Raw genomic sequence first — 12,613 nt, 5'->3', positions numbered from 1 at the left:
AAATTTTGCTTTGTTGGGATTGTTTAGAGAGTGACTTGGTCTTAATTGAAATGTAAATCGGTTTTCGTCGAATAAAAAGAAAGAAAAAATTCGGTCACTAATATTATAGGAACATTGTTGAAAACTAAAAGATAGTTTGCCCTAACAAAACTCAAATCACTTTAGAGCTTAGAGGGAGGGGAGCAGAGCTCTAAAAAAAGGGCATTACAGGTTGACGTGAACCAAGCAAAACAAAAGAGAAATTCCTCTAGATTTAGCGAAGACTCTTCTCCACCAGCCAATTTTCACTTCCTTCTTTCTTTCCTTTTCTTTTACATTATACATATATAAATATTCTCCGCTATCTAAAATCCAATATTCCCTTCTATATCTCCCTCTCTTGCATCTCTTGCCTTGCCTAGTATTATTTCTTGCCCTGTTGACCACACTTGTTCACATAAGACACACAACACGCCCACATTCCTTCACTGGTGCCTTGTTTTGTATCAAAATACTGAGGTGCGTCATCATGTTTTAGCTCTGTCTCTGCTGTTTTTCCTTTGAATATTGGTTGCTGTATGGATTTGGCTTAGTGTTTTGATTTTATGGTGTTTTCTTGAGAACTTTGGTTTTTTCTTTCTTGTAAAGCATATGATATTCATCTATGGTGCTTGAGGTTAATTCATGAAATCCATCCATGGAATGGCTGCCATCATGAATATGGATCATGGTTATTGATAGACATATATTTCGACTGGATCTTCTCATGCTTATTGAATCTAGTTGCTTAATTACATATCTGAAATCTAAGAGAAATTAAGCTATATATTAAATGGAGTTTACAGTTGCATAAGATAGGATTGGGTTTATAAAAGCTGTCTAAGTGCTTTTAGTTCCCTCCATTTGCGTGTCTAGGATCCCTTTTTAGCTGGCTAACATGGGGTGAAACTTGATTGATCTTGCCATTCTCTTGATGAGCAAATGCCCCCAAGTTGTTCTTTTGAGATTTGCGTCCACAAAATGCTGCTAAGTAGCTTTCCTTGAGGATCTCTAGTCTCTATTTCAAGTTTTGAACCCGTGGATCTCCCTCTACTGCCTAGTGACTGATTCTTATTTATGATTTATCGTGGTGTTATTTATAGTATTTAGCATCTAAGATGATGGAAACCGCGGATTTATCGCGTAATCTACAATTAAAATTAAAATAATTATAAAAAGTTAAAAATCAAGTTTGATAAGAAATGTTACTCAATAATTACTTGAAATAAATTTCTAACCACCTAGAAGTACAAGGAAGAGCGCTATAAAATCAATTATACTTTGATAAGTTTGATTATTTTTTATTTAAAAAAAAAAAAACATGTTGGTGCTCAAATTCAGATTAACTCAATATAAAACAATATGTTTGAAAACTTTTTATAAAATTTCAGTTCGGTCCAATAATCAAATTAAAAAATATGTTCAAAAATATAAAACTAAATAGGAAACATAACCCGAATTTTTTTCAACCCATCTCTTGAAAAAAGTCAAATCACTTAATCTCAATCAATTTGTAAAATTTCCCAGCTTGATGTTCTATATTGAGATATTAATTGCAGTTCCTTATTTCAGTGATAAATAATGCTAGGAGAAAGTACAGATAATCCCGACGGAGAATTCAAGATCAGTTTTGGTTATCAATGCAATGCCCATAAAGGTGGCTCTTGCCTGGTTCCTAATGAGATTGAAAACCTTCCAGGAAAATTCCCTAGGAATAGCAGCTTCTCTCGCTTGTCCGGTGCTGCCTTAAGTGCGAATGCCACTTTGGCCAACACAAATATCTGCAATGGTGTAATAAGGGAAGAAATACTTCCCAGCTGGGATTCCCCTAATTCATTTCGCAGGATTCTTTCTTCACCTACTCTTTCAAGGTTGGATGTATTATCGTCTTCTCTTCAAAGCAGTATGTCAAACCTGAGTTGCAGTCCATCCACCCCTAGTCCACCTGAATATGATTCTTCTTCATTAAGATCCATGAGTTCTCCTTCTAGAAATGAAGGTTTTCTTAATGCAATGGAAGTTCAAGTTGCAGGTGGAGCTGCTGGTGAAGACAGGGTTCAAGCTGTCTGCTGTGAAGAAAATGGTTGGCTTTTTTGCGCAATCTTTGATGGTTTCAATGGAAGAGATGCAGCTGATTTCCTGGCTGGCACGTTATATGAGAACATCATACATCAGACTAACTTATTAGACTGTGAATTGAAGAAGGATGTTACTGGAGCTTCAAATGGTTTCTATCCGCATGGGCCCTTTCAATATGCTTTTGAGGGAGCTAGGAATAGTCACCTGGAGAAACCACCAGCGGGAACTTTTAATAAGAAAAATTCAAGCATCGACAACTCCACTAAGAATGGCCCAATTCCTGATTCACCTGATTCATTTAGACACAGGATGCTAGACAGCCTTCAGCGTGCTGTTAGTCAGGCCGAGAATGATTTCTTGTACATGGTGGAGCAGGAAATGGAGGATCGCCCTGATCTAGTCTCTGTTGGTTCTTGTGTCTTGGTTGGCCTTCTTCATGGGATGGATTTGTATACTCTTAATCTGGGTGATAGCAGAGCTGTATTGGCAACATACGATGAGGAGGACAGTGAGATGAAGGGCTGCGGACGACTAAAAGCTATCCAGCTCACTGACTGTCACACTGTCGACAATGAACTTGAAAGAACTAGAGTGTTGTCTGATCATCCGGATGACCCGGCAGTGATTGCAGGTGGAAAAGTTAAGGGAAAATTGAAGGTCACTCGAGCTTTGGGAGTTGGATACTTGAAAAAAGTAAAATATTATTCATTCAATTTATCTCTTTAATCAATTTAGGAATGGCATTTGAGACGAACCATGCAGACCACTGTGCCTGTACCTGAAATTCTTTGTCTATTTGTAATGTTTGCCTTTTTTTATGTCATGCAGAAAAACCTAAACGATGCACTGATGGGTATTCTTCGAGTTCGTAATCTCATAAGCCCTCCATACATTTCTATTGAACCATCGCTGAATTTGCATAGAATATCAAAATCGGATCACTTTGTTATCGTTGGCAGCGATGGTTTGTTTGATTTCTTCAGTAATGACGAGGCAGTAATGCTTGTCCATTCTTACATCCTGAGCAACCCCAATGGTGATCCAGCAAAGTTTCTGTTGGAGCAGCTTGTAGGCAGAGCTGCTGATTGTGCAGGTAAAATATTTAATATGGCATCTTTCTTTCTTTCTCATTTCATTCATTATAAATAAATCCCTCCAGGAGCAAAAGATTAATAAATAAATGCAATGCAAACATCAAGGCATGCTTCCTTGAGCCAAACACATTTAAATAAGCACGTGCACACAGAGACAGGCATGAACAAACTCTGCTGCTTCATTAAAAGAAGAAGAAGAAGAAATTTGGCCACTTCCAAATTCATTCTCGAGCAGTTAGGGAATTTGAATAGTGAACATCAACTGGTTTATGTGCTATAAAAGTGATTTACTTTTAAGTGTATTTTTGTTTCAAATCTCAATAATTTAACATTGGTATCGTAGGTTTCAGCATGGAAGAATTGATGAATATCCCAGCTGGTAGGAGGAGAAAATATCATGATGATGTGACTTTAATTGTGATTATACTTGGAGCAAACCAGCGCACCTCTAAGGCATCAACTTGGGTGTGAGTCTGTTTTCTTTCTTGCAATAGTATTTGGTTGTCTCTACTCTCTAGTTATAGGTTTCAAATTGTACATATCTGATACCAGACCATGTTGATCTCTGGGAAATTTGATCATCTTCCAACTTTTTGTTTAATATCTGAATTAGCATGAGTGTTTTCCTTTCTTCTTAACCGTGCATGGGTGTCTAAAATAGGACTTTTTATCTTTCCTTTTGATTAAAGTGATGGGATCTTTCCTATAAACAAAACAAAGAAAGAAACAGAAACTTTCCAGAAAAATAATCAAGCGTTCCGGATGGAGCAGCCTGTATATTTCATTAGAGAGCCGCTCGTGCTGGCTATATCACAGGTTGCACTTTCGAATGGATGGTCCAGCATTGTTGCAGCTTCCTGTCTTTTTATGCCAATTCGATCCCACTAGTTTCTGCTCCTATCTTCCTTTTTGGTTTCTCTACCTCAAAAGCTTCTGAAAGTGGAACTACTATTAAAAACATGCTTCTGCTTTTTGTGATTTTTCATCTTTATTTCACTGGCTTCTGCAAGCTCTTAGGCCCACAAACAAATGATTCTCTTTATAATCACACACAAAGTAGTTGATTTAGAATCTTAATAATTGGATTGCCAATGATCGTGGGAACCAAAAACAATGGGCAGCAATAGGCTGTTTCTGTTGGTCATGTTACAGAACAGAACAAGTTTCCAAGGGAAGGCATTGTCTTTTGCAGGAGTGGAAGTGATGCTCTCTTAATGAAATTAGGGGCATGAGTGGATTTAACTTGAAATGAGAATTGGAAACAAAAAGGGTTCACTCATCTTTCTTTGCCTTCACCAATCATAACATAATCACTATTTATTCTGATCATTCACTGCTGCCTTTTTCTTCATGCTTTCTTTTTCCTCCATGAAACAAGAAAACTGCTGAGCATGCTATGTACTGTTTACCCTCTTGTGCTAGCTAGATACCAAATCCTCAAATAATAAAGAAGATCAGAGGAGACAACACATGGAATAATACATGTATATGTTGGTTTAGAGAGAGATTCTGTATGCTTCTCGAGAAAGAGGAAAGCTAGCTAGTTGAAAGAATTTCTCTTCCTTAGCAGTGGAATGTCAACTAGGGCATGCCATGTTTGTGTTTTAGTAGCTGTCTTAAGCTCCTACCACTTTACCAAATAAATAAAACTCCCCTTCTTTCCTGTCCTGTTACAAAACCAAATTACTTGTCAATATGGAATTTAGGAATGATCATGCAACTAGTGAGCTGGGATTGCCGAGATTTTTGCAGGGCCAAGGGTATCTGAGAGGTTGACAGGCAACGAAATGAAAAGGTTGAAAGATTCTTTGATTATGCTCGTGAACGGAATTTTATGTTGCTTCAACTCAAATCAGTACTTTATAAAGGCTAGTCAAATTATATGCTTTTGAATGGAACACAATTACATGATGCCATGATTATATCCATCAAGTGATGTTAGGGGCAACAGCATCCCTTGTGGGGTTCTACAAGCAGAACAGGTGAGGGATGCAAGGCTTTCCTGTCTCTCTGCATATAACAAGAGGCTCCTACATATATACCATGCATGATCTTCTGCAGTTAGTAAGCTAATACCATGTAGTATATACTAGGGAGTTGTTCTACTAGAAGCTTAAATGGCATGCAACAACCAAATTCATACATCAAAACCCAAATCAATTTCTACAAGGAAAAGAAAATCTTCCAAACTTGCTTCAAAACCATACCATGCAAAAAAGTTTTCTTATCATCGTTCCAATGTCTCCACTGGCAATATTATCCTACATTCTATCTTCTATACTACTCTCTCCATCACCATTAGTACAGAATCATCCTCCATTCTGATTACATGATGGAACATCCATTGACATTTTCATCGCTGAAAATGTTGAAAGAGTCCACCTGTGTTGTTTGATTTGCATTTGTATATGGTGCTGGAGCAACATGATAATTAAAAGGAGTAGGACTTCCATAAGGATATGCCATATAACAACTTGATGCATACACTTGAGGACCGGAGTAACCTAGTGGCCATGGAATCGAATGCTGACGTGTAGGGTTGAGATCACTCGGGCCCATAACTTGATTCATCCCCACACCATGAGTTTGATATTCACTGCCCGCAGATGTACCAGAAGATGGTAAGCCTGAGCCCCCCGTAACATTGCTGCCATCATTACCTTTCTGCCCTTTCTTTTTCTTCTTTTTACATGCACTGTCTGCCCCACCACCCTCAGGTATACTGCCCTTGTTATTTCCTCCCGGCAACTCCTCTCCGGCGGTGGAATTTTCCGGTGGCTTCTTGCCCTTTTTGGTCTCCTCACCTAGTCCCTCCACAGAGAATCTCACAGATTTTTTGCTGCCACTATCATTCTGATTTTGGTCATTTTTGCTGTGCATGCTTTTTGCTTTGCCTGATTCTTTCTCCTTTGTAGCAACCTTTTCAGGCCATATCTCTGCATGTTTGCCTGTTTTCATGAGTTTCTTGATTAAGGTCCCTGCTTCAATGTTGCCGGTAACTGTGACTCTTTGTTGCTGCGAATCAATGCTTGTTGTGAAAACACCTGAATTCATTTTACATTTAGCATATATAATTGTGTCAGCATATGTATGCATAGAGTACAAAACACAAAGGGTTTGCATGTTCTCATTTTTGCCAACAAAATAAGAACAAATATAATAGAAAACCTAACTAGATTAACCTCTTTAACAACGTTTTTCAATATTTTAAGAGAAACAAGCAGCAGCAGCAAGTTTCTCTTTGTTATTACCATCAATGCTTTGTAAGACTTTCCTGACTTTTCTCTTGCAACCTTGGCAGTGGATAGATACTTTCAAAACCCATGTCTGAAATACAAAGAAATTAAAAAAGTCAGAACAAATTAAGGGTAATTAAGCAGTGATTAATTACTAGAGTGATAATCAGTAACCTTGCATTTCAGAACTTTAGGGACCTCTTGAACGGACGTTGTTGTAGCCATTGGAGACTTTTGAAGAAGACCGAGCAGCTTGTAAAAGTAAAAGAATGAAGGGATGATAGCTTGAAGGCTTTCAAGTGGTTTAAAAAGAAAGCAGAGAATAGATTGCGTTGAGTTAACCCCCCTATTAATTGTCTGTACGTGATTGTAGTCTATTATGTAACAATATTTCAGTCTTGTGAATGACACAGAGACACATTAAAGCATTTTTACTTTCCATGTATGGTCTGAATTTTATTTTTTTTCTCTAAATATATTTAGGTATCCTATCCTTCCACCGTCAACCTTTACAAGATTTTAGACAATATCATTTCTATGCTAATAAGAGCATCAAGTTTGGTTTGGTAACAAGTTTGAATGAAGGGCAAACAATCAACAAGGCATGATCTTCATGTATAATTTATACTTTATTATTGTTGGTATCGATTTTGATGAACTTGAAGACAGAAATCTCAAGAGTCATTTAATTCTATATACACAAACAAATAAGAACCATGCATGGGTGGAGGCATCCAAGTTTGTGTGGAGAAACCGAGAGGTGGCCTGAGAAATGCTGGCATCTTAATAAGGCACTGTGGTGGCTGGTGGGAGAAATTTAAAGAGGTTTCATCTGATGGTGTCATCTCCGGGATAGTACAACTAGGTAGAGAGATCCTCTGCTAAATAGGCAAAGCACCTCATCTCTTTCTCTTCAGTCAGAACTTTGGGGCATTCTAACACGTAAACAATTTCTTGGAAACATAAGAATGTCAAGGTCGATGGAGAAAGCAAGTAATTAATTATGACAATGGCTATTAATGGTGGAGGTTGAGAATTCATGGCTCCTCACTGGCCATTATTCAATCGGTTGTTAGAACTTTCAATTATATTTCTCTTGTCAAGACTAAACAAATCCCCAGCTTGGTGCCTGTCAAGATGGTTTCTTCCTTGTTCTCAAGCAAATATCAATTCAAACAGGTGAGTGAGGATAACATGTCCTGCAATAGCACCAGGATAAGAGCTGCATGTGTATGGAGTTATAGGAAGCAGAAACAAAAGGTTGAAGATTAAAATTTCAAGGAAAAGAAAGATAACCTGAAATGCGTCCCTTTTAACGAGGCAAGTGATGTGCATCCTGATCTAATTTCCTTATCCAAAGTCAAATCAAGCAGTAGTGTTATAACCATTATTAAAGAGGAATTGAAGAGACCTATGAAGTTATGATTGCAGTCAGCACTCAGAATCTCAGACAAAGTATCCTCTATGATTGCCTCACTTTCCACAAATCAAGGACGCAATAACCATGATAAAACTGTGGAAGGCCGTAACCAATTGCCTCACCAGTCCCTTCACCAACCATATCGCAGAAATTATACTAACCAAATGGTTTATGTAGGTAATGTGTCCTTGATTTGTGGTCGTTCCAATGGGTACTACACTACTGCAATGCTAGTCCAAGAGCGAAGACAAGACAAACATGCGCCAACACGTGAACGAGGTAAAAGGTTAACCGGCACTCATCTTTTAAAGTGTCTTGTGGTAGTTTTATGGTTGCTATTTAACAAATGAGTTTAAAAAAGCTAAAAATTATAATTTTTTTCATAATCAAGATTTTAAGAAAAATTTTTAAGTGAAATCCATAAAAGGAATGAAGAAACTATAGCAAGGACAAAAAACAGTTTCATCCATACCGCACTATCAAAAGAACCCTAAAAGTTCCAGCACATTAACAGAGAAAAAAAAGGAATGAAGAAATAAAGAAATGCCAAAATTTACTTTATAATGGGCCTCCCCAGGATGATAAATATTCAAATCTATGAAGAGTGCTTTGAATGAAATTATTCGGCAAATGAAGAATGACATGAATTTCAGAAAACAGTTCCTGCCTTGTAGTAGAATCCAAGTACGTAGTTGAAGAGTTTGACTCACAGCTGCCTGAGAAAGCGCCAGGAAAAGAAATTGATCGATAGATGTAAGAGCTAAAGTACAAGAAATACTTGCTCCATAACAAAACATCTTAATTTTCATCTTTCTTCTCGATATCCTCTTCAGCTGAAGAATGCAGTTCCTGATCTTCTACATCAACCTTGGGTTCTTGTGCCTCTTGAGCATCATCACCTGCACTGTCCTGAAGCTGCAAGAGTTCATAAATCATCAACCTCGGGGCTTACATTTACTTCACAAATCATTTTGCAAATTAGCTAATGAAACGTATGCATAAGGCACATGAAGAAAATTCTCAAGAAAACTTTACCCCCAAATTTCGAAGGCTAGCAGTAACATCTTCTTGTTGTTGCTGCAGTGTGTTCTTCAGTTCTTGGAATTCCTAGTTTTGATCAGGATAGATATGTTAAGAAACGGTAATAATAAAAGGAAACGCCAAAGGTATTTGCTTGAGTAGGACTTACTGTTCGAAGTTGAACAACCTCGACATTCAATGACTTCTTCAATTCCGACAACTCCTGAATGAAGCAAGAAATTTTTGCACAAGTTCAACTGAACTACATCTCATCCCAACTACTATTAGATAAAATACAAAGTATAAAGGGATAGATGGAGGTATCTAATAAACGAACCACTATTGCATGAAAATACAGAATTCATTTTCACCTGGATTAGTTTCTTGCATACCTTACATGTAACCGGTAAATACTTGAATTACAATATTTATCTGAACTAAGTTTGTAAAACCACGTGAAGATAGAAAGTAGCTGAAGCAAAAATGGTGAGATTATGACATGTTCTCTGGTTCATTCCAGGGAATGTTGCGGGGCATGTATTAAAAAAAGAAATTCATCGCAATTCAGGGATATATGAAACATTGAGGTCAGATACGAGGTTGGAGTTGAAATATTTGCATAACCGTAGACATTTGTTTAATCTAAAAAATTTAGTGAAGAAAAGAACATCAAGACTCAAAAAACAATTGAATGCCAAAAGGCACGGATAATGATCTGTTGACACTGATAAATTGAGTGAATTGCACATTGTCATTAAAAAACAGCAGTGTGCCATTCCTTGCTGCATGCAGCCTAGACAACTGCTTCCGCAACAACATTTTCCAGTCAATCGACACAAACTCTTCCAAGCATGATTGAACATCACCAAGATTCTAGTCTTTTAGTTCACCTTAAACTAAGCAATTCAAATCCCAAACACTACTTTACTCTTTCTTTTTTCATATAATCTCAACAGGCAAACGATAAAATGATGAAATTGTGTATCTATTCCATTCTATGAAATAGAAAAAACAAATTGCATGTTTAGTACAACACACAGTGCCAAAAGGCCTTGACATTGCAGCAGCCGAGACACATCAACATTTTCCAATTTAACTTTCACACACTTTGTTTTATTTATTTATTTCAATTGGGTTTAACAGCAACGCAGATATTAGCGATAGAAATGTATTCACAAAACAATATCAATTGGAATCCTGTAAAGGAACAGACGTCAAGTATCAAAATCAGAATAATAATCTTCTATACAGATCATAATTTTTTTTAAAAAAAAAAATTTACTTACATCGCGATAGATTTTAACTTGAGTGTCTAGCTTCGATCTCCAGCTTTGCAAATCCTAATTACACATTAGAATGTCTGTTTTTTATAATCAAATTCAAACCATGATAAAATCGGAGGCCAACAAAAAAAAAAAAAAACCTGCTTTAAGCCTTGGATTCTATTAAGAAGCTCAGTCCTGGATTCATTTAATTCCTAAAAAAATAAAAAATAAATAAATAAATAAAGCACCGCATTTACAACACTGTAAGCAGCAAAAAGTCAAAAATTAAAAGAGAAGAGCAAACACATACAGCGATCTTTGAACCGATCGGAGTTACGTTCTCTTTCTTCTGCAATAATGGTAAGAAGAAGAAGAGGGAGAAGATACATCAATTATTAGGGTTTGCTATTAAATAAAGAAAAAAACAAATAGAGGAGAGAAAGAGAGTGGGTTGTGTACACGAGCTAGAGGAAGAGGAGCAGAGAGAGTGGCCGTGGAAGAATCGGAGTTGGCCATTGATGGAGATTTGATTTGATTTGGATTGGATTGATTTAAATTAGGATTAAAAAGTAATTAAAGGGTTTAGGGTTTGGTTTTTCTAACAAGTTTGGAGATCCTGAGGATGTTGTCCGTTTGTTTGTTGAGATGTAAGCCACATAAAAGAAAAGAAAACTCAAGTTTTGAATTTTGGAATTAAGGTTGTGTTTGGGCGGGCAAAACACAGCTTGAAATTGAATCGTAGTAGCAGTAAGGATCAGGCTGTCATTAATTAATAAAGAATAATAATAATAATAATAAAAAAAAAACAGCAGGAAATATAACTCATTGTGCATACACTCAGAAAATTTTATGACTTGGTTTTGAGGAGTAATTCTGTCTTTTTCACCTATCTATTATTCATTAAATAATTGTTCACGATTTATATATCATTTCAGTTTTTTTTTAAATAGTAAAATAATTGATTAAGCCCACAAGTCAAAAAAAAAAATCAATGTTTATTGACCAAGTCTTTTTATTTTTAAGAAAAAGTAAAATGATGTTTTTGTCATTGAAATTGAAAAATAAAATTAAAGTATATATCCGAAAGTATTTCTGTCTTTTCATAAATATTTTTTTTAAACCTATATTCATGACGACCAACAATGCGTGCAACATTTCTTGGTGGCAAACTTGCCCTTTTATTATGTCATTAGACGTGTTTTTTTTTCTCTTTCTTTTATCTCTCCTTCCTAAAAAGTACATATTGGTCTTCTTTGTTTTTGGTATTTCAATTTCACTTCTTATTCTTTTTATTTTTAATTTTTTTCTCTTGATCCTTTTATCAAAGTTTTATTTGTTTTCAATTTAGTCCTTCAATTGTAATTTACCATATATTATTTTATTCAACTTTGTTCTTATTCTTTTGATTTCTGATTTTTATCATGCTAATAATAAAGCATGGACAAAAGGCAGTAAAAATTAAAGAATAAAAATGTACAATACAAAAAATTCAAACACAACAATCAGTAAGACAAACAAAGTTTAATCACGGTTCCCTAGTGAAGTCGTCATTTTATAACACGTGTGCGGTGTCGCAGCGATCATCCTCCCAGATCAGGATAGTCGGGAATGATATGAGTGGAAAAGATAAGGAATTCTTATCCTTTATTGGTAGGAAAAAAATAAAAGTTGTCACCTAGTATTTTGGTCATTATAAACCCTAATTGGTCTTAAAGTTTGGGAAATGGAACTGATTGCGTAAATGGAATGTATTCGTACCCTTAATATGTCTTATCTGAGGTAAGCTACATTGTTTATTTGTCTAATATAAACTAAGAAAAACTTGTGTTTTCTAATTGTTGATCTGTCTAAGGTTTAAGAGAAGTCATCTTCAGTAAAAAGATCTTTATCTTATCAGATTAAAAAACCTAATTGTTCTAATACCAACAAAAAAAAAACTATTTTTTATTTAATATTAATAATATGTCTTACATATATGTTCATAATCTCGTGTATTAAAAGAAACAAAATAAATTTTTTTGGTATTTTTGAAATGTAGTGTATCATTCTCATTCTCGGGATCAGACATATTAATCATACTAATAAAAATTATAGGAATTTGTTTTTTGCCGAACTCATCTAAGGATTACCAAAATTTCAGCAGAGTCTCCCATATACGGAGAGGTCCCAAGTTATCGATAATTATCCTGTTACATTTTATACTCATTCCTTAATCATATCATAATTATATTGTACCTTAACAACAATCATTCATAAGTACCAACATTACAACTCACATATTCATTTTAAACATGCATAACTTAAACTAAACCAAAGCTAAAACAACATTTGTATATCAAAAGGAAAACTTAAACAACAACTTTAATACATTAAAAACATAAAAATAACTTTATTAAACAGAAATCAAAGCAACAAAGAAATGAATGCAACATTCATGTTAAGCATCAAAACTTTTTTTATATTTGTAAACATAAACATAAA

The 12,613-nt window shown here is 35.5% G+C and overlaps 3 protein-coding genes across 4 annotated transcripts; 1 reads left to right on the top strand and 2 right to left on the bottom strand.

Moving 5' to 3' along the window:
* Window positions 1–24: 24 nt before the first annotated feature.
* LOC7475366 (probable protein phosphatase 2C 40) lies at window positions 25–6,868 on the top strand. Of its 2 annotated transcripts, none has more exons than XM_024609371.2 (5): window positions 25–498; window positions 1,591–2,790; window positions 2,926–3,190; window positions 3,535–3,658; window positions 6,614–6,868. In XM_024609371.2, the coding sequence occupies exons 2-5, from the start codon at window positions 1,600–1,602 to the stop codon at window positions 6,630–6,632; spliced, it is 1,599 nt and encodes a 532-aa protein (XP_024465139.2). In that variant the 5' UTR covers window positions 25–498; window positions 1,591–1,599; the 3' UTR covers window positions 6,633–6,868. The 2 variants fall into 2 exon arrangements, with proteins under 2 accessions (XP_024465139.2, XP_052312041.1); XM_052456081.1 differs by lacking the exon at window positions 6,614–6,868 and adding an exon at window positions 4,898–5,158.
* On the bottom strand, window positions 5,310–6,745 carry LOC7475367 (heavy metal-associated isoprenylated plant protein 36). Its single transcript, XM_002315519.3, has 3 exons — window positions 6,602–6,745; window positions 6,443–6,518; window positions 5,310–6,235 (listed from the first exon to the last, which is right to left on the bottom strand). The coding sequence occupies exons 1-3, from the start codon at window positions 6,650–6,652 to the stop codon at window positions 5,517–5,519; spliced, it is 846 nt and encodes a 281-aa protein (XP_002315555.1). The 5' UTR covers window positions 6,653–6,745; the 3' UTR covers window positions 5,310–5,516.
* A 1,515-nt stretch (window positions 6,869–8,383) lies between the features above and the next one.
* Window positions 8,384–10,870, bottom strand: LOC7475952 (uncharacterized). The gene is made up of 7 exons (XM_002315520.4): window positions 10,592–10,870; window positions 10,443–10,481; window positions 10,291–10,344; window positions 10,154–10,207; window positions 9,037–9,090; window positions 8,883–8,954; window positions 8,384–8,762 (listed from the first exon to the last, which is right to left on the bottom strand). The coding sequence occupies exons 1-7, from the start codon at window positions 10,646–10,648 to the stop codon at window positions 8,646–8,648; spliced, it is 447 nt and encodes a 148-aa protein (XP_002315556.3). The 5' UTR covers window positions 10,649–10,870; the 3' UTR covers window positions 8,384–8,645.
* Between the last annotated feature and the right edge of the window lie 1,743 nt (window positions 10,871–12,613).

Source organism: Populus trichocarpa, chromosome 10 (genome assembly GCF_000002775.5).
Source record: "Populus trichocarpa isolate Nisqually-1 chromosome 10, P.trichocarpa_v4.1, whole genome shotgun sequence".
Taxonomy (NCBI): domain Eukaryota; kingdom Viridiplantae; phylum Streptophyta; class Magnoliopsida; order Malpighiales; family Salicaceae; genus Populus; species Populus trichocarpa.
The sequence above is the reverse complement of the archived record's forward strand: the minus strand, read 5'-3'. Positions and strand labels throughout refer to the sequence as shown.